The 23,010-nt window shown below is 27.8% G+C and overlaps 1 protein-coding gene across 2 annotated transcripts in view; it reads left to right on the top strand.

Moving 5' to 3' along the window:
* Shal (potassium voltage-gated channel protein Shal) overlaps window positions 1-23,010 on the top strand; it is a 97,785-nt gene extending 74,775 nt beyond the window's left edge. The window contains exons 4-7 of one of the 2 annotated variants that reach the window (XM_074239031.1): window positions 1,337-1,489; window positions 13,020-13,103; window positions 15,973-16,271; window positions 21,297-23,010. In XM_074239031.1, coding sequence (XP_074095132.1) covers window positions 1,337-1,489; window positions 13,020-13,103; window positions 15,973-16,155 — 420 coding nt within the window. In that variant the 3' untranslated portion in view covers window positions 16,156-16,271; window positions 21,297-23,010. Of the gene's footprint in view, window positions 1-1,336; window positions 1,490-12,046; window positions 13,104-15,972; window positions 16,272-21,296 lie in introns of those variants that run through there. The other variant, XM_074239030.1, reaches the window with a different exon arrangement.

Consider the following 23,010-nt stretch of genomic DNA (forward strand, 5'->3'; position numbering starts at 1 on the left):
AGGTCAGGTAATGGCTATAAGATACAACGATATACTTTTCTCCTATACTTAGCTTAGTACTTTATTTTCTACGAGCGCCCATGAATTCCGGTTGATTGTTCCGAGTATGTTTCTGAAAAAATTAACTAGTTGCTGGAAGAATAAAAATTTTTAGGAAAGACTATAAAAGGATTTTATTTTACTTGCTTAAAAATTACCTCAATCCGTGTCTTTATTATTGCACGAATTGCGTAAAATCACATTTACTGGTCGAAATAATTGTCTGGGATTATTTTAACTGCACAATGGACTGTTAAGGGAACTTGGTATTAGGAGCGTGCTCGAGAGGTCCTTAAAGATATAATTGAACAATAGAATTTGGTTTGAGATTTTTTATTTTGTAATTTAAAATGTTCGCTTGACTTTAACTTACATTTAGAGAATGAAAGGTTAATTCGTAATTTGCAATGGATAAATTGAGGTTGGAAAAAATTTAATATGTACTAACTTTTGACAAACGATAAAAAAATTGTCTGACAAAATCATGGTGTATTTTATAATTTTATTATTTTAAATCAAGAAAAAATAGCATTTTTAAATATTATATTTTAATAACTTTATTTTATGAATAAAAGTGTATTAGTCCAAAATTATTGACAATATTGAGAATAATTTTCTTTCCTTGCCCATAAAGGGTGGTATGATTAAGATTGATGTTCCTCATAACGTTGACTTATAGCTCATATCATGTCATACGATGTTTTTGCTAGATATTTCAGATGCTTCTAAATTTTCCTCCAATATTTGATATAGAGATGAGCAAATAATGTCGGAGTCGATTAGTTATATAAAATTTCAAGTATTGCACATGATTAAATTATCATTGATTGATTATGATCTAATAGAATGGGTCAGACATAAATAGTAAGCTTGTACGTAAAAAAAATTCTGCTGTGAAAATATTATCTTTCATTTTGCTTCATCGATCATTGATCTTCCGGCGGGGTTTTGCTCTTAAAACAATTTATCATGGTTCTATTTCTCTAAATGTGTTTTCTAACAGATTTAAAAAAATTTTTTTATTTTAACAACTAATAATTCTCATAATAATTGTAAAAGTGAGAAAAATAAAAATTTTCATATTTTTAATCAAAATTTTCTAAAAAATAAAAATAAAACTAAAGAAGAAATTTTTTTGGCTTAAAAAATTTATTTTGTCTCAAGAGACTTTGACTTAATTCAAGAAATTTTTAATCTTCCTTGATATTTTCTTGAGCCAAGAAAATTTACACTCCAGTCAAGAATTTTTTTTTTCAGTGCCTGAATAATAATTAAAAAATAAAATTTTGTTTTAAAGGATCGGGAATTCGTGGAGATGGACGTACCATTCAATGGAGCGCCAAAGAGGCCAGGTTCGCCATCGCCTTTGACATCGCCGGCCCACAGCACAGCGTCGCGTGGTGGACTGCTGCAGTCATGCTGCGGGCGTTGCTATCCTCAGCGTTATCAGGTACGCGGTCGGGGCATCCTCGTCTCCAGGACATCAATCAGCGATCAGGGTCCGCCGTCCTTATCATCGCAATCGCAACCTCAATCGCAATCGCAATCGCACTCACATCCATCTCATTCTACGCGTTACGCGGATCCTACCGTGGTCCCCAGCGTCGCATTTAACATTCCCGGTGACGCCGATCGCCGTCGCTTTAACACTGGCGCTCCCGACAGTCCTTACAACGAGACCCGGGTCTAAATTTTTTCATACTTTTACTTACAATCGCTACTGTAATTAATATTTACCATCATTACTAATATTTACACACTCGAGTATGCCGTCGAGTATAATTTAAGTCGATTACGTGAATATCAATATACTACTGTTAAATATCAAACTATAAAAATAATAATAATAATAACTATTATTATTACTTAAATAATGATAAATATTAAAAATAAATTAATAATGATAATTTTACGTGCACACATGACAGGGTATTCGATAAATTGCATATAATAAATACGATTCGATTTGATATAGGTCGCTTCATCAAGTGTCCGCCAGCCGGCACTAATTTTTTTTTTTTTTTTTTTTTTGATGTGACGGTTGTTGACGATATTGTTTTATATATTATGTATTATAAATTTTATATATAATTGTTTGTTATTATATTAAATATTAATATTATTGTTATTTTCAATTATTATTATCATGCATAATAATAATTGAACGGTTTCATATTTTTAACGTCAACGACTGAACTGACGTGTTTTAATTAAATATTCTTGAGTTTTTAATTTATTTATATCATTGAAAATAAATAATGTTTTCTCTTTAGTTAATTTATAATATCGTCATAAAAATTATGATCAAAATAACTGAATTTTAAGGTAAAGTCGGTGTAAATTTTTACATCAGTCCATTTTTAATCACAGTAAATTTTAATAATCTTAATTATATTATGAGCTTTCTATACTAAAAATTATAAGAAAAATTAATTTGTTAGTTTATTTGAATGATCATGTCGCTTCATTGGAATATTATTTTTAAATTTGCTGTTTAATTTTGTTCTTCCCAATATTAAAATTTAATTACAAATATTCGAATATTTAGATCCATATTTTTGTATATTAATATTTATGACAAATTTGGAAGAGTGGTTTAATCATGGATATTTTTCATTACTCACAATGATCATATAATGAAAAAATAAAAATTTACAGTTTTTATTATTATGGAAAAAAGTGTATTATAAAAAAAATAGTATTAGTAAAAATATTACGGTTCCATAAATTGTTAAAAAAATATAAAACCAGACTGTAAAAAATTTGCGTCACGGATATTATGGTCAGTATCATAAAAGTTTGCGTTAGTAATTTTACGGTGAATATTCGACATTTTTATTTGAAAATTCCATATATCGCTGATATATTAACTTTCATTATTTCAAAATTTTTATATGAATCGTCTCAATTTTCTTTAAAAAAATTTCAGCAATTTTTGAGTAAATAGTATAATATTATGTTACTTTTGCAGAACAAGTATTAATCCTTGAAATATCAAATATTGATATTGCAATAAAAATAAAAAATTTAATTGCAGAATTTTTGAAAATAATGGACTGATGTTATTTTACATCGACTTGATAAAAAAAATTTTTTTTTAATTTGTAAAATAGTAAATTTTTTAAAATTTTAATATGACGATTTTAAACTTGTAAAAAAGTATTTAGGATGTAGATAAAAAAAAATGGGATAAATAAAATTTATCTTGCGTAAGCACATAATTATTTAAAATGTGCGCCAATAGCTCTTATAATCAGTACAGTAATAACATTACTTAATACTCAAAGTAAAATAAATTCAGTATTAAATGGAAGTAAATTTTTCATTACTAGTATTAAAATGGCGTATAAAATTGTACTGCATATAATATAAATAATTATCGCCCTTTTATAATTAGTAATGATTAATGATAAAAGCGATTTGCGTGAATAATTTGATACAAACTGTAAAGGTTCAAGTGATTATCAATCACTAAGTGTGCCAATAGACGATTAACGCGCGACATATCATAAATTTTAAATCAACGTTCTTATCTCTATTTATAAAAATATAAAAAATAAATGCGCTTGGTTAATGTTGGTTAATGTTTATACTGTTACGCTGTGAAAAATAATGTTAAAAATAATAAATAAAATTATTTTTTTCAGTGTAATTAATCTAGGGTCGAAGATAAAAATAATTTCGAATGTGACAGCTGTTTCGGATAGTTATGGATCGTTTTTACTTTCATTAAAAACATATCAAATGTGTATAATCGGCAAGTCTGAAACTATATCTGGCGTGCAATTTCACTGAAAGTGTTCGTATAAATTTATCTTTACCCTCTAGTGTAATTACTATGGGACGATATCATGGTCATCGTTATAATGATACTCGGGATGAGAATAGGTGTTACTACATATATGTATTTGACATATATGTGTTCTCATATGTAGATGGACATTGCATATAAAGGTATACGGCGTAGTCCGAGAAGAAAATTCAAATAATACGGGCTCCTATATCTAGTTAACTCGCTGTTATTTAACTTGATATTGTCCCTCATAATTTACTATCCTCTTTTTCTTTTTTAATTAATAAGGTTTTATTAAGCGATTTAGTTTTTTATTTCATTTTCGCCCGAATTATATTCTAGTCGTTACATTTCGTACACTAAAAAAATTTTGTTGATTCACTGACGGAAGATTTTATTATTAATTCTTGATAAATTCATTTATTTATTTATTTTATTTATTTATACAAGTATGAACATTTTTTTTTGAGTCTTAATAAATATTTTTTTTTAAAAAGTACATTTATTAACGATTAATAAATTTTTTTCACTTTAAAAAATATCGCTATTATTCTTCTCTTTAATCAAGTTAGTATTCGTATTAGACGTTCTTCATTTTTTACAAAACTATCCTTAAAAATTTCATAACAAAAATTATTAAAAAAAAAAAATAAAATATATAAATTAATATAATTCAGTCCTTAAATAAAATATTCTTCTAAATTAAAATTAAAAAATGATAAAACTCTCATTTTCAACTGTAGGGAACAAAAGTAGATATCGAAAGTATATCCTCTTAGAAATAAATAAAAAACTAAAATCAGTGTATAATTCTGGAGTAAAAAAAAAGAACAAACAATCAAAAAATTAAAAATGAATAAAATAGTAGTACAAATAAATAAAAAAAAAACTTAGTCTTATTCTTGAAAAAATAGTACAGTTAGCATATATAATAGCATAGTATCCGATTAAGAATCTCCGCTGGTAAATGGCGTTGCGATGTCTTCCATGGGAATTCCGAAGCCTTCTTACTCGCCCTTGTCCCTTCACCTCCTGAAGAACTATTTCGCCATTGCACTTAATATCTCACTCTCTTATTCTAAATACTTTCAACAAGGACCATCATCTCCATTTCCACCTCCACCTTTACCACGATCCTTCTCAGCATTAGAATTTTCTACATCTCTATCTCTTCCTCGAAAGTATTCGTGATATTTGCACTTAAAGTCAGTGTGAACCTTTTCCCACGTCTTCCATAATAATCTAAACATCTATTGAAAGCCTGAGCTTGTGCCAACCTTACAAGTTTAAGCGCATCACAATAATCATTTTGTTATTCAACTTATTCTATTTATTCACTTACTATTTTTTCTATTTTTCCATAATATTGAAAGAACTATTCTTAAATATTCTATTCAATAAAATGTAATGACTTCAAAATATTTATTATATCTTCATTTTTCTCCTTTGATAAGTTCCTTTATAATATTCTGACTCCGTATTTATTATATTTTGTACAAATACATCTACTTATTCTCATTTTTCTCATTTTTACTCTCACTCGTTTCCACCCCGCACACTCGTAACCATAAATTTAATTATTGCGCCCTTATTTCCATAATAAAATTATTTTTATTCTTCATTTTCGTGCACAACGTTTGTTGAGAAAAGGAAATTATTTTTAACTCGTTATCCGTGACTTTTATTTTTATTAACACTATTATGTTCTAAAAAAAGGGTAAAATAATCCGGCTGCAAAAAGTTAACTGTGATTTTATTTATTTTTATTTTCATAATGATTTATGAATTATTCGTCAACTCTTCTAAATATTTATTTAGAATAAAAAAGTTGCGTCAATACACTTTTATCCAAAAAATTGTTAATAAAAAAAATTTTATTAAATTTCTGGCCTATTTTTCATCAATATCAAGAACTATGATCTTTGAAATAGTATTTAAACTTTTAAATTTGATTAAAGAATTAAAAAAAATCCAGTCCGACACCGAAATAATGTCGAAATGTATCTCAATATAAAAAAAAAAAAAGAATTGATATTTTTTTCTTCAATAAAAAAATAATTACTGAAGATTATTTTATTCCTCGATAATTTTTAAAAAATTCTGGTTCATTTTACTCTTCATAAAAATTTATAACCGCTCTTCGTAATTTAATTGTGTTGTAAAAAAAAATAGAATACATAAAATTATTCATTAACTAGATCTCTGAAATTTGAAATAAGAAACTGTTAAATTGTTGTACATAAAAAATTGTATGTGTACATAACTTTTGAAACGAACATCAGTGAAGAAAATTGCACGTCGAATAGTATCAGTTTAACAAAAAATTGTTATTGTATAAATAAAATATTTATTACTATTGACTATTGAGTCGCGTTGAGATCGTCTCGTTTAAATATATAAATATATATAAATAAATAAATAATAGATGATAATATGAACGATGGAAACAAGACTAAAAATTAGTTGTAAGTTTATCAATTAAAGAATTAACTCAGAAAAAATACTACTGATTAATAAATAAATAAATAAATGAATAAAAATGTTAAGTCAAAGGACTTGTCTCGCGCCTAGAAAAAAATACAGTAATAAAAAACTAAACAATCATAAGTAGGTTAAATAATAATAAAAAAAATACTTTAAATCGATAGTCAGGCCTACGAGTCGCGTGTTAACGATTCGATCGTTATAAAAATATTGATTATTATAAAATTATTATTGCAATTATAGTTATTGATAAAATAATTGATTATTATTTTAAAATAATAAATCCTGTAAGGAGACTTTGCGGGTTAGTGTTTATAAATTATATAAATATATATTTAATTAAAGGATTAAGGGAGTAAGAAAAGGATTATTGTAGAGTAATGAATAATGAATTTATGTATATGTAAAGTGAATTCAAATATAAAGTGTTTTTTTGGCGGACTAGACGGTTTATGTGTAACTATTTTAAATGACGGACAGTGACGACGATACATGTGACATGAGCCAAGTAGAATTACATTTAATTTTGTCCTGAAGGTATCGTGACACAGATACAGATAAGTCTCGACTTCGGTATACGTAATACACAGCGATCGTGATAATTATAATGTCGCCCTTAGTCTATATCTTTATTATATTCATTCAACTCTTCCTTGAATATACTTTTTTATTGTATTTTACTCTACGGTTATAATCTTCAAATTTTCTTAAAGGGGTCGTTAACTATATGATTAATTGACTTTTTTTTTTTTTTTTCGATTTTAAAGAAAATTTTAAAGAAAAAAAAATTTTCTTTCACTTTTTTTGTCTTCCTTAATTGTTCAAATTTGTATTTATTTAAATTTTAAAATTTTATTCTAGTAATTTTTGATCCATTTAAATATTTATGTTACATAAGTTATCGATCCCTTTAAACCTTTTAAATATTATCTCATTTCGTAAATTCTCGACTTTATAAGAGAACTGTTCCAAATTAAAATTTTAAAAATCTTTTGAGAAAATAAAATAAATCGCGATATTTTTCAATCTAATTCTGCTAAAAAATTAACAAAAATTAGTGAATTATACTTGAAACATTCCAACAATAAACGAAACGTCTTATATAATAATAATAATATTAATAACAAAATAAAAACAATATATTTATGATCGAAGGCCTAACGTATAAAAAAGTAAGTCGACGAATTTTTAAATGCGGACGTAATAATAATAAGCGCTCAAAAATACGAGCAATGGCTCTTTTACAAACTTATTATTTTACTAACTATCAAAACGGCTATCGCCTTATTAAGTGGAATAAATATTTATAATTATATAATAATAATACTGCTATTAACAATAATAATAATAATAATAATAATAATAATAATAATAATAATAAAGAATTCTTTAGGGGCAGATGTATTGTCGACTTTTCTCAATCTTATTGTTCTCGCGTTTTTCCGGCGATAGTATATAGCAAATTAGAGGCTTTAGTTGTGCCCGTTGAAACTTAAATTAAAATCCTGATTTCTTAAAGGGTCACATTCTGTACAGACCCTCCCCCTTCGTTGGAGCTGCATTAATTATATCGGAATTAGGAGCATGTCGCTGCAATCTTCTCACTTTATTAACCGGAACATTATTATCGTGTGAAAAAAGTTTTCATTTGAAAAGCTTTGCAGTTTTTAATTTATTTTAACTCGTTTAACTTTCGAAAGTTCTAAAGGATGAAGACTTTTAACTTGCGTCTATCTAGAGAGGTGCAGTAGTGGGGACAGCGGAGTTGTACTAAAATTATTGGATTTTTTATTTTGGCAAAGAATTGGCTAGAATTTTTGATTGATTTTATTTATTTCAATGTCGCAGGAAAGATTTAAGAGCAAATTGATTGGAAGCGAATAAATTCTCACGTTAAACAAGAATGCAATTTAATTGTAAATATAGGAATAAAAAAAATTGTGAATTTGATAAATGAAATTTTTCTAAAGCAATGAACTTAAACAATACTGGTCGAAAAAGATAAAAATAAATATAAAAAGAGACAATAGGTGATTTTAAAGTGAAGGTGGGGTTGAAAAATAAAGAGAATTATCTGTGAAATAGATCCTAGATTTAAAAGTGTCAGACACTGAGACCTAGAAAATTTCTTGGGTTGAGTATTTTATTTTATTTTATTTTTTTTTTTTATTATTTTTTTTTTTGAGAGTACGCTCGTAGGATTGAAAAGTGTATCGGTAAACGTAAAAAAAGAAATGATATATAGGTATACAAGAAATAACTTTAGGAAAAGGCGACTATTTCCGGTTGTTGCTAGGAAACTTAAAGGAAATTAGTCGATTTGCACGTTGAAGGTATAAAATATAGCTGCACGGCTATAAGTAGTTAGATATGTAGTTAGTTGTGTGGTAAAAGTTTGAATATATATATTTTTCACCGCGCAATCAATCACTAGTACTTGGTATACAAGCATTACACGCTCGTAAGTCGGAAGCAGAGTGTTCATTTTATCGAGTTGCTAACATATGTAGAAAATAGGAGGATGAAAACCCGCATTGAAATATATTTCGGTTCTATAAAGTCGTGACTGAATTCTCAAATTTAATGGCTAGGGTTGAAAAGTTTTTAAATATATGATTTTCGGTGAAAGATTAAAAGGAATTGCGAGGAAAATTCGTATAGAGAATTTATTTTTATCTCTTGATTTATTATTCCGAGTTGAAAATGTGTTGGAGATGATTTAGGATACGTTATTTATCGAAAATCAATTTATTACTTTCCGGAAAAAACTAGTCATACATGGCTATGTATGTTTAGAGGTGACATATGAAGCTGTACACAGCATATGGTAGTTATATTTTGACATGTATGGTTAACAGAACTCGTAATTTCTAATTCATACACAAAACTAATAACTTACTCAATGATGATCCTCTTAATTATCACAATAATTAATTTATTTAAAAGATTTATGTACTTAATAATTTTTTATTGTTTATATGATCATATATGTCGAAATATGCTCAAAAATTAGTACATGAAAAAAAGAAAACTCAAAAAATTACAATTCGAAATAACATTTTTTTAAATTCAAATTTTAAATGTTAATTTTCAGAGCTTTCAATATAAATATTACATTCTACAATGTAATACGATGTGCCACGTGACATTACATACTGAAATTTTTTTTTTTCCGTGTATATAGTCATTTTTTTTCATATAATAAAATAAACTGGCCGTATATTTTTCACAATAGTTACAATATTCATCTTATCACCTCAAAAGCGATTTAACATAATTTTTTCTTTATCAAGAATTGACCAATAAAAGGGTCATAATTTGCATACAGTTGAGTAGTAAAAAATGAAAAAAATAGTTCAATACGTACCAATATATAATACCGCGTTACACAAACCAATCAACATACAGTACATTAATGTAACACGAGTTGCTTTTATGAATAATGCATAGAGGAAGGAAGAGCGAGAGACCGTATTGGTGGAGCAGCATCCACTTCAGATGAGCCAGGCAAGATGAAATTGAATCTTGAGTATCAGCCTAAAATGCTCCGTCAACCCCTTTATCATCATTACTCTTTTGCTAACGAGCAGATGCTACTTAATGCCTCCTTACACTTTACTCTTTTTTAAAATTTTTTACTTTTATTTTAATTTTTTTTCTTGTTATATTACTTCCCGTCACTATCAATCTCTTTATTATATATTATATATTTGCTGCCAATTTATGCCTTCTTCCTTTTGTATATTACACTAATTAATGTCACTAAATTTATAAAATAATTGTTACTCTTACAATTACTTAAATTCCTGTAGATATTTTAATTGGACTTATCTCTAAATGTTTCGATATAAATATATAAATCATTAGATAATTGTTTAAATAAAATAAATTGTTTATTTTATTAATTGTTAGTCAATTCAGTAATTGGTGTCACTTCGGATTTACTTTAACAGTATAGTAGTGTAAATACAGTAGAAAAAAAATTTTATATTTACCATTACCATTACCATAAATATTATTCAATAAATTCGTGTTATAAAAAGGAATGAAATTATTCCCTGTTTCATTGTTTTTATTTTACTTTTTCCGATCTTCAAAACACGATAACAATAAATGTGACAGCAGAACCCAGCATGACAGACATTTGGGTGCGATAAAAAAGTTTTGAATACAAAAACGTTTAAAAATCTTCACTAAAATACGGACATTTAACGTCATTTCCTGTTTTTCATTCACGTCTACGTCTAGAGAGGTATAACAAATCCTATGCAAACATCGAGAGAAAAAGAGCTTTTTAAATAACCGGAAAAAGTTGACTTTATGCAAATCGCACTCAAGTTCTATATATGTATTCACAAGTACAATAAAAAAAAAATTCCGATCTTTTTTTTTTTTTTGAAAATTTTGTTATAGTATATTTCTGTCTTTCGGGATTTTCACGACTGTCCTTAAATTAATCGATACTTAAATATCCAGGAATATTTTTTTGACTTCATTTGTTAAATGTCTACTTGCATGATCGTTAAAATCAATGAATAAAAACAACATGGAGTATAAAACGCAATTATATAGTACATGAATTATTTGAAACGACATTAGCTTCTAAATATAGCTACATTCTTTTCATGTTCAATTTACGTGTCTGGTATCTCCGACTTATGTATAATAATCGCAAAAATAATACTAATAATAATGATAATAATAATCACAAAAATAACAACACTACACGCCACAATATCATATATCTCCATTTAGCATTTTAAATTCACGTTGCGTACATTATTGTCTTACCAATACGTTATTATCATTCCACGTAAATCTATGCTCGTGTTTAGGGACAACACGTAATACCCGTAACGCCGTAAAATAATGTAAATTGTTATCATTCAGAAAAAAGAGGAGGCAAAACATAAATATTTTTTTTTAATTAGTAAATTATAAATCAAGTATTTACCTGTTAAAAAATTTTTTGATGTGAACTGATATGTTCAGACACTTTTATATGCCCTTAAATGTCTTGATAAAGTCATATATGTCCATATATAATTTTTTGACTAAAGTAGTGTTGAGAAAATCCGACAGGTGTCGTATGATCGCTGAATCTTCTCACAAGAGAGTTAAATTTTAAAGTAAAAATCATTTTTTTTACACATTTATAAAAAAATATCATAATAAATGTAAAACTTAATTTCCCATTATTAAAAAAAAATTTTATTTTGATTTTCATGATCAAATAAATGGAAAATATTAACAATGTACTTCTTTCTAGTAAAAAATAATGTTAATATTGAAAAATAAATTCTCTTTAGTTCACATAAAAAGAAAACAGAATATTTTGCCTCCTTATTTTTTCGGCGATATGCGCAGTAATAAATAAAGTAGATCAATAATTAAAATAAAGTTTACAAAGTAACAAACGCATTAATTAACCGAACTTCGTCTGTAATACAACTTAAGCTGAAAAAGTAAACGAAACTTTCTCAGCAAAATTCGTTCCATACATTAACCTCATTAATTATTTCTTAATATAAACAAACCTAACTAGTTATAAATAACGAATACCTAGCAAAACTAACTTTTATTTATTTATTTATTTACTGACCTCTGAAATAAAAAATAAAAATGAATCGAAATAATTAGGTGAAAATAAATAAATAAAAAAGGAGATCGTTAGAGTTAGGCGTGACTGGGGTGCAACAATGTAGTGTGTGTTTGTCGTGTAAATTTCAGCAGGCGTACAGTCAGTACATCCCAGCAACGAGAGCCCAAACCTCGGGGAGTACAGCCGGACAGACGGGCACCGTGGATAACACTTATCTCGTTGAAGAGTCGTTTTGAACAGCAAATTTTCATTAACAAAAAACTGCCCCTTTGTTTAACAAATTTGAGAGACGCAATAAATATAAAAATAGATAAATATATATTAAATATTGATACTATATTATACTGCATGACTATGAAGAAATGAATTATTTTGATTTGACAGAGAGTAATTAAATGGTTTAATTAAAAGAGATGCGAGTTGTGTAAAATGTTCTACAATGACTTAAAAAAAAAAAAAATTTGAAAAAAATATAAACCAATGAAATTGTTTCCCTATTTTCGTGGCATGCCGACAATATTGGCGACCGAACATCATCATCATCATCATCATCACCGCCTTCATCACCGACTGGGTTGTGGTTATATCACTGGTATGATTACTGACTGTCGACGTCTATCTACTATCAACATCCATCAACCGGATCCAACCCTACTTAACTCTACTGATCTGCTCTTCACAAAACTAATCTCAACTCTAAACTAAAACTCTCAACTCTGGGATTCTACACATATCTACGGACTATTTGTCTCTCGTACTCGCTCTCTCTCTCTTTCACGTGTTATATACCCGCACACATGCAATATTAACGTGTGCTGATGTGTTTCTATCAACGACTTATCCTATAAATATTTATAAAACGAAACAAATTATGTATCCAAAAAAAAAAAAATATCATTCTACTTTACCTACTGTAAAACATTACGGCGCGCATCTCAATGCTCATGCCAATGATCTTACTGTTGATAATCAATAACGATTAATGATTTATGATTTTCTGATGAAATGAACGATTGAACGGAAATTTATAAATGAAAAATTGTAACGAAAAAAATTATAATGAACGATGGATTGTTTGAAACACGTGTTAAACCACTGTAGAGCTTATCGTATCAGCTAACCTCCAACGAGAACAAGGATAGAGTGGTGTTGGTTTACAGCGACCGTATTCAAGTACGCAAAAAGGTAAAGAACCTCAGCTAAGCCAATAATGCCCGGATTTTATTAAATGTAAAATTTATAACAAAAAAAAAAAAAAAAAACAGAAATTTGAGGGCTAATTTAGTTTTTCTCAATTATTTATCGATCTCTAAGGATCTGTAATTATCCGGCAAACAATGAAGAATCTTACGACTCTTCATTGTTAGATTCGACGTGTATGTTTAACGATGATAATAATAACATAAAAAAAAAAAAAGATGCAATGATTATGATATATTATATTCTTTCACATTATGTGTTGAGCTTTGGCTTTGTGCTTCGTTCAACGTTTTGGCTTGCCTTAGCCGAATGACTGCCGATTGCAATACCACTTTTATTGTTCCACTAAATACAAAGCTTTGTTTTGTTTGTTTCGGTGTCAGTTAAGCCGTCAGTACACCATATTAAAAATATTTATTGCTGTGTAGAATGGAACGGCTGCCGCTGCCAGGATCTTATGTCTTATGTCTTATATTAATCATAACTATAACGCATGAGAATATTTAAGTGACTGATACCAATATGAGGGCAAACTTAAAATTGAGGACGGCTCCATTTAGCGAGTCGAGACTGCATTTTTTTTTCATTTTCTTCAACTTGCTACAATTTTATTTATTGTTACCCATAAGCATAAGGCTTCTGTGTGTGATGTCAGTGTATGTTCGTACGTAATAAGGTAACACATTTTTACGCAAATGCATCGCACTTACTGCACATTTTATATCTTTGAATGTGACTATGATTATTATTATTATAATTATTGTAATTATGTTTGCAATAGCCAATGTTTAAAAACTTTATAAATCTGCACGATTTTTGTCTTTAGATTTATATATTTATATTTATCTTTACCCTCGTCTTCTTTAAGCACTTTAATACACTTATTTTATTGCCGTTTAATCTTTATTGGAGATCCTTTAAATGTGTTAGGATAATATAACTTATAATTAAGTTATTTTAGTCGTCTTCAGACTTGAGAAGCTAAAACTTGACGTAATTGACGGCTTCTCGATACAGACATTTTAATTACTTCAATAACTTCAATTTATAAGACATTAAAAAAATTTTTTTTTTAATTTTTATAAACATTTATAAGTAAAAATTAAAGTAAATTTATAAGTAAAAATTAAGAAAGAAAATTAAAAATTTTTTTCTCCAAATTTTCGTTGAATTTTACGTTTGAAAATTTTAATAAATTAATAATTTCATAAAATTTTTTAATTTTCACCATAATTGTAAATTTTTTAATTTTTAATAATTATTAGTCGTGATTAAAAAATTAGTGAGCGACAAAAAATCATTGAAACAAAATAAAGGGTCTCCTAAAAATAAAAAAAATAAATTTAAATACCCGACAGTCTACTTGTAAACGGACATTAAATTTTGAACGAGTCAATTCCACATTCAGTTAATAATATATACCGACAAACAACTTACTCGTTTAGCCTAAGTTTGAAGCACGCCCATAATGTTACCTCTGATTACATAGTGATGCGTATTAAAAGCCAAATGACTCGTAAACCCACAGCTCTTTGTCTTAATTAATATTGAAATAGTTATTTCTTGTTAATTAGCATTGACTGCAATTAATCGACTAAACTCAAAGCCTCTGACAGTTCGGCTCAAGCTTAATTCATTTTTTTTTTTTAAATAAAAAAAATAGTTTCCTATTTTATAACTTCCATGACTGATGAATTAATCTAAAATAATAAGGAAAAAACTTATGAAGGTTATACAAAAACTTGAATAATTAAACAAACCCTTAAATTATATACCTTAGTAAATACATATACTAAAATATAAATGTATATATTGTCAGTATGTTGTCGTAGCGTCAGACTACAGTTTCACTTGCACGAACCATATTTGCATTGCACAGCACTATTGTAAATATTTAATTAGCAATGTCGTAGTTTCCATGATTGGCATACCCACAACCACAACTTCCACTTATACTTAAACATGCATTTGTACTTAAACTATATAATTGTATATTGTATATTGTATTAGCTTTAGTTATGTAGTTGCCATTTTAATATTAACTTCACTGTTTTTCTTATCTTTAGTATTTTTTTTTATTTACCGTAACTCTTTAGACTGCCTTTTATTTTAAAATAATTAGGTCAATTAGATCCAAACTTTTTGTTTCTTTCACTTTATTTTAAACGTTATTATTTATATTTAAAGTTAATTACATATTTTCTATAACGCAATCATATATTTTTATATTCGGCATCTTGTCTTTTCTCTCTCCTGTCTTTAATTTGCTTTACAATTAAGTAATTAATTTTTTTATCATTGAAATTATCTGTCATGAAATAGCGGATATTTGACAATTTTTTTGGTCTTCTTTTTTTTTAACCATTTCAAGAAAATAAATTACTAAGTGTAATTTTTCAAATAATTTTTATTCTCAAAAAAAGCATACAAATTTAAATTTTATAAGCAAATAAATTTTTAAATAAATAATAAGAAGATTTTTTTAATAAATAAAATAAAAAAAAAAATTGCTCATTGGCGTAAAAAAAATTTTTTTTAAATTTGCACTTACAGCTTGAAAAATTTTCTATTCTATCTATTTTTTTTGCAATTATATCGTGTTAAAGAAATAATTAAAAAAAAAAAGCACTCACGCAAAAAATTATTTTTTTTAAATAAAAGAAAAAATCCTAAAAAATTGTCAACATCTGTTATATATCTAAAATTCCGGGGCAAGTATGTCAAAAAAAAGCTAACATACAAAAAACCACCCCAAAGGAGAGAGGAAATGATAAAAAAAAAAAAAAGTAGCCGATTGGGGGCGAAAAAGAAAAAAATTGTTGAACTATGTCCGAAATGAAAAAAATTGTTCCAGGACCTTAAGAAGCGCGGTTCCCACCACACCTGCGACATGCAGGCCCTACAGTCACTTCCGGTCCCCATCACCATCACCAACACCACCACCACCACCACCAATACTACTTCTACTACTACTACGTCTGCCATGACTTCTTCTACCTTAAGGCAGCCACCGCTTCGGGTATCGGAGACCGCTTGAGTCCGATGATCGAGTACGCGTTGTTGATCTACATCTCGCCGATGATCAAGAAAGTATCTGCTCGATCAGTATGTCAGTGATCACATGGCCGTGTCCCTGTCTGCCCGAATTTAACGGTGAGCCTCTATTAATTTCTCAGCATAAAATAAACAACATAACACATTATTGTCCTCCGTTTGTCTTTATTCAAATTACTGTCGAGACTTTGCTATTTTTTTAATCATTATTATTATTTTTGTTGTGGTTGTTGTTGTTGTTGTTGTCTGTTGTCGATATTTATCAGTAATTATAATAGTTGTAATAATAATGAAAATGACATAAATTTTCAGTACAAACTTTAATCAGAGAGATGTAAATCAATGAGAGCTTCTGATTCTCGGACAAGCGATCTGTTTCCGACATTACACTGCACCGGTATAGACTTTCTGTTCACTTGGTTTTTCCCGGGTTCGAGTCCGGGTCCTTGATTAAATTTTTAGTCGCTTCTCTTCTCTTTTGTTAGTTTTTAATATATTTTTTGCTGCCTATGAGCCGAATTGAATCAAGACGGATGGAAGTACTGCCATTTCTATGTGCATTGGCAGCCGACAGACCAGCAAAAAATATCCGCCAGAATATAATAGATGAAGGAAGAAAGAGTTGAATTAAATAGAGGATCAATTTTGAGGAACGGAAACGCTTGAACATCTAGATCTCGAATTAATAAAATAATTCAGTTTATCACTAAGACTTGCATTAATTTTTCTATGCATGGTATTTGGTATTTAATATTTGATATGATTTTATTTTCTTGGAACTAGAGATTCTTTTGGATATGTTGGATGCTTGCAATGCTACTACACTGTATAATTTTGAATATATTATTTACTATTTTTAATTCGATGACTTGAATGATTTTATTAATTGACAATAACAGGCTCAAATTATTATTTAAATTTTTGAAACCGATATTATATTAAATATCCGCGGCACCTTGGTGATCTTTAATCATTACTGGCTTATAATAATGATCATGTTTCTGAGCATGTCTCTTGTGGTTTTTCAGCTCTAGGTGATTGAAATTTAAGATGATACAAGTTGCTAGTAACTCGGTATATATCGATAAACTGTCAAAAACTCTATATTGCTTTATTGCATGTAACGTACGTAAATATCATATTTTAACTTAATTAATTTTTAACAGCTTTAATTATAAAATGTCCTTTTCCGTCTTACATAATTTAATAAATTGATAGATTAATTACTCATGACACCAACGATAAATGAATTTAATTACAAGCGAGACAATAAAAATTACATTCATTAAGTAGAGACATTTTTTATTCCTTTACTTGGACATTTCTTGCTAAATCTCGACAGTAATAGTTCCGATTCTTATAAAAGTGATGTTAAGTGTTAATGAAAGTTTTTTAACAATAGAAGCTTAAAGTTTTAAAAAAAATGGAGCTTTAGTTGAAAGGTACATTTTTAATAAAAAATAATAATTAATATTTTGGATAACAAGACTCAGACTCTCGAAAATTTTTTATAAGAATGTCGTTTATAAAGGATAAGGTCTTTGTGTCCGAAAAATAAACCAAACATTTTTTAATGAGGAATCTTATTGTTAACGTGAAGCTGTAATTATTTAAGATAACCAACGGATGAAAATTTGCGGTTTTTTTTTTAAAATGTTTCATTAATTTTGAAGTCTTGTTGTGCTGAAAATTGCCGGGAAAAATTAGTCGTGTATGATTTTTTTAAAAATTTTGTGTCAATGCGTCAAAAAATTTTGTGTTAAAAATTTTTGTGTTAAATTTTTATAAAAAAATTTATAACAGTACAATTTCCGATATTAAACCGAGTTATCCCCGTAGACATTTAATATGCACTTACTCGAAAACTAAAAATAGAAATCCGAAGATAATTAAGTAAGGAAAGAAAAAAAAACAAAAAGAAGAATAAAGAATTGAATAAGAAGGTAGAATAAAATAAATGAATGAGTTTTCTTGAAGGGTGAAAATGAAAAGTAAACTAAATGTGTTTTCCATCGAAACGGTGGGATGTTGAATGAAAATTTAGGTCAAATGAGAATTAGTTGGTGCATCTATACCGAAGTGCATGTTGCCGGTGTTCTCGGTTTGAGTGTGATAGAGTTTCTATTCAAGAGAACTTCCTCAAACATCCTACAAGTTATTTAATGAAAGATCAAGTTCGCGTTGCTGCATCATCAAATGTATCAATGCAAATTCTAATTTTCGAAGCTGATCAATAAAGTTTAGACAGCAGGTACAGACTTACGTCAGGTTATAGCTATAGCTATAGTTTCTAAAGTGTCGGCTGCATAAGAAGATTTGTTACATATTGCGAAGTAAAGGCAAGTTTGTTACTTTGAATGCTGAGTGTTACAAAGTTGTAAAAAGACCGTTCTAGTAGTAAAGAATTTAATGGTCAGACGTCAACGTTAATATGTCGATAAATTTCGGTGTTTAGCAGGTTGTAAAGTTTGAGAGGTTGTAAATTGTGGTTCGGTTTCACATTTTATTGTTCGAAGATTTTACTGGTGGAATTTTTCACGATCACTCACGGTTCACAAGTTAATTGAAGTTATTCATTTTTTTTTTTTTTTTAAATTTAAAAGCGTAAAATTTTTAAGATTTTTTTAACGTTAACGATGAAAAAAGTCTATTGTAAAATTCATTAAAATTTTTTAAAGCTTAAATATAGCATTAGAAGTTTTAAATAAAAAAAAAAAAATGAAAAGTGATCTAAACATGCCACAAAGGACACCCTTGGAAAATAAGACGATTGGATTACATTATTTTGTTTTTAAAATCTTTTCTATCACTAAATATTGCAACAAGTAGCTTTCTCCGCACGTTAAAAAATTGTTATTTTTCTATATTAAAAAATAAAAAAATTCTATTGAATAAATTACCATGGAAATGAAAGTTTCCTCTAATAATCTCGCTAAAACGCAGCAAACTAAAAAAAAACTAAAGTCAAAACATTGAACTTTGGATAAAAAAATTCAATCAACTTGAAGTAATTTAATCATTCACTTTTTAATCATCTCACGGTAATATTACATTTTCTGCGGTTCACAGACTCTACAAAAAGTAATAAAAGTATACTGCATATTAAAAGTCGATCAGGCCTTATATCCAAAGACTATAAAGGAATGAATGAAAATAAACCCCAACTCCGTCTTCTCTCTTCCTATTCCGTGGATTGAATAAATTGATGTGTGTACCCAAAAGCATTACATGGAGAAGTCGCTATTGAAAATGAAGTTGCTGACTTAGATTACCGTAATAAATTTTAAATTAAAATCAAGCCTCCGCCTTGGTGAAAATTCAAGCTCAAGCTTTTTTTTTTTTTTTTTTCTATTGACAGTAAATTTTTTTGAAGGAATAAAATAAAAATATCTGGTGAGACTTTTCAGCTGTAAAAAGTGTAGGACAGCATCAAAGAGGAAGTGCCACCATTATCAAGCGAGATTTCAGGTACAGCGGATGTGTACTACGGAGAAAATGAAAAAGAGAAAGAGAGAAAGATAAAGGTGGAATAAAAGTGGAATTGAGCGAGAGTACTGACTCCCTTGGGACGTATATATAGTCATTGTAGAACAATGTGGTTGAGATATCGATCTGCAAGTTAAAACAAGAGAGAGCAGGAAGGATGCCCGTAACAATCGCTGAGGGATGAGGAACCAGAGGAAGAGAAAGACAACGCTGACGTTAGTCTACATCGTTTTCTTTCCTCCTCCTCCTCCTCGTCGTCCGCCTCCTTGGAACAGAAGCTGTACAGCCTATAGTTACTACGCTAGTGAAGTAACTGTCGAGAGAATTGGGTGTTGTCTCTATTACCTCTTTGGCATTGTCATTCTCACATTCACCAGCCCTTTAAACTTTTACAACTCCCGCGGAAAATCAAGCCTAAGATCTTAACTTACGGATAACTTACTCAACTCCTCAGCCGAGTCAAGTCTCTAATACCTAAAGGCATTGTCTTTTTTTTTCAATCGCCTTTTAGCAGGAGCTAAGAAATTGATTGCTTTGATTTTTTGCTTTCAAAAGTTTGTTGTCGAAGGAACTAGAATTTCAATTGAGCGTTGTAAAAATTAGCATAGGTCAAAAAAAAAAAATTGTTTTTTATGTAAAATATAAAAACTAAGCGAATGTATTTCATAAATCGGCATGCATAAAATCATTTATGTAACTAGCCAACGAAAGGATTACTTTGAAAGCACTTATTTTAAATCCTCTAGTTCTTGAAACTCCATTTACATATTTTTTCCTTCACTCTCTACAAGAAAAAGTTAAATAAAAATCGCATAAGTCTAGTTGGACGGAGGAGAAAATCTAGAGTACATATTACTGTACTACTTTACACTTTTTTTTATTTTTCATGTAGTGTAGCAATTTTTTCAAATAAGCTCTATACCATTTTTTATATTAGAATTCAGAAAATGTTCTTTTTTTTTTTTTTTTTTTTTTTTTTTTTTTTTATTTTAAAGCAATCAGAGAAAAAATTACATATTTAGACATTGAATGGTAGAGAAACAATTTTCCCGATCGAAGAATTTGATTTTATCGACTAAAGATACGAAAATTTAAATCTAAAAATTTCTAAACCAAGAAAATAAAATCACAATATTCATTTTATAAATAATGATATTGCCACAAAGCATTTACGCTAAAAGATCTAAAACATATACAAAGTAACACAGCATCAACAACATTTGCCACGCTATCACAATATGATGTTCGCCAACAAAGTACGCATTGTTCTTTATCTCAGATCGCTTTTCTCGAATGCTTCTTTATTTAACGGTCTCCATTTTGCCGCTTTTATAACAATAACAATAGCAATATTATTATAACTATTATAACTATTACTCTAGGACATCAAACTGATAAATTTTCTCACAACGACAACAACTTATAACTTGTATCTAAACTCAATAACGTACCAGCAACTATTATATTATATTATATAGCATTACTTTGGTACGATCCACACTCAACAATGCTTGGTTAAATATTCCCAGCAAAGATAAGATAAAAAATAAATAGCAGTCTCATCAGTCAACATTGAAACTAAACAGCCTGTCTATTTGTTTTTATTATTATTAAAGTAAATGAGATTTTTATTTACAGTAAAATTTACGGTCACTGGAGGGTCCAACGGAGGGATGCTTACAATAAAATATTGCACGATTTTTAATAATTACTGCAACAACAATAATAAAAAAAAAAAGTTACAATAATATTTAATATTAATAATAAAAACAAAATAACAATAATAATATTAATAATAATAATTGATAATAATAAAAAATTTTCTTTTTTTTTATATATATAATAAAAGGTAGAATTTGTTAGACCGACACTCCCTTTGTATCTTTGTACTCAAGTCGGTCAGAAAACAAAAAATTACTACGCCCTCGTTCTTTCACGCGATCAATTGTTGCTTCCGGGTGTAATTTACCGGGACTACAAACTCAATAATGATTTAATGATTAATATTAATAATAATAATCATATTAAGAAATAATTTATTGTAAATATTTATCTCGAATTTATTAAGAGAATTAATATATAAATAAAGTTACTCTGTTGTTTCTTTTTAATGAATAAATAATTTAATAATTATTAATATTAAAATAATATAATTAATTGGAAGTATTGAGAATTTATTGTAGTCCAAATCTTGCAATAACAAAAATTCTAAAAAATTCCAATAATTAAGTAGAAAATTATAGAGTAAAGTGGGCAAAGTAATTAAAATAAAAAAACCTAAGACATGTCTAGATTTTGAAAGTGTATAAATGTTTGACGATATTGATTGAAATGATGAGATAAATATATTATATTTAAATATATAAAAGTAAAAGTAAGAATAAAATTATAGACGTTGGAATTCAAAAGTAGCGTGATTAAAATTTGGACTTTATGACATTGTTAATTAATTAAGTGCTTGAGTCCGTGTGTATTGAGTGTAAAAATCAGAATTGTCTATGTTAATAGAAGATTTATTATTATAAATGTTGTAGTTGTTTAAGTATAAATTATAAATATTAAATACATATTATATATTATAAATATATATATGCATAATATTGATATATATTATGTATTATATACAAGTGCTGATAGTACCTTGCGATAAAATCGAGACAAAGCCGATATGCGAGCGTAAGATCGGCGAGGGACAAGCAAGCTTTTGCACTCATAATCACCCTCTTTATCAACAACCTGTTGCTTATTCCAATATTTCTATTATAAATACATTTTCAATTATTCATTTTTAGTTTCTTTAATACTGTTCGGAGATGTATATTGTCACAGGTTTTTTTTTCTTTCTTTTTTTTTTTTTTTTTTTTTTAATTAGAAATATTTTGAAACTATTGCAGGTTTTTGATGTTTTTATGTTTGTAATTTTGATTTTGATGATTGGAAGTGAAGTGATGACAATTGGAGGGTGATAGATGTAATTATTTATGTACAAAGATGTTATTATTTATTACTTTAATTTTTGGTTGCAGATTCTTTTTTCACGATTTATTGGACGTTTTTGAATTTACGCAAATAATCTAATTTTTGACAAAAGATTTTTTAAATGGTAATACTTATGGACTTTAAATCTTGGATAAAAATGTAATTTTTGATTTTTTGGGTTGTTACTAGATTTTTGTGATTAAAATTTTTTTTTGAAAAATTTAAATCAATATTATTTCAATTTTGTAAAATTCAATTAAGATTTGTGTCATTTTACCTGATATTAAAATTTTTATATTAATATCTGTTGATGATTAATTTCTTACGCTTGAATTACCTAAAATTCAATTATCGAAAGATAAAACTAATTAAA

This window comes from Cotesia typhae, unplaced genomic scaffold (assembly GCF_013202065.1).
Source record: "Cotesia typhae breed Kobodo isofemale line unplaced genomic scaffold, CoteBio_Ctyphae contig_23, whole genome shotgun sequence".
NCBI lineage: Eukaryota > Metazoa > Arthropoda > Insecta > Hymenoptera > Braconidae > Cotesia > Cotesia typhae.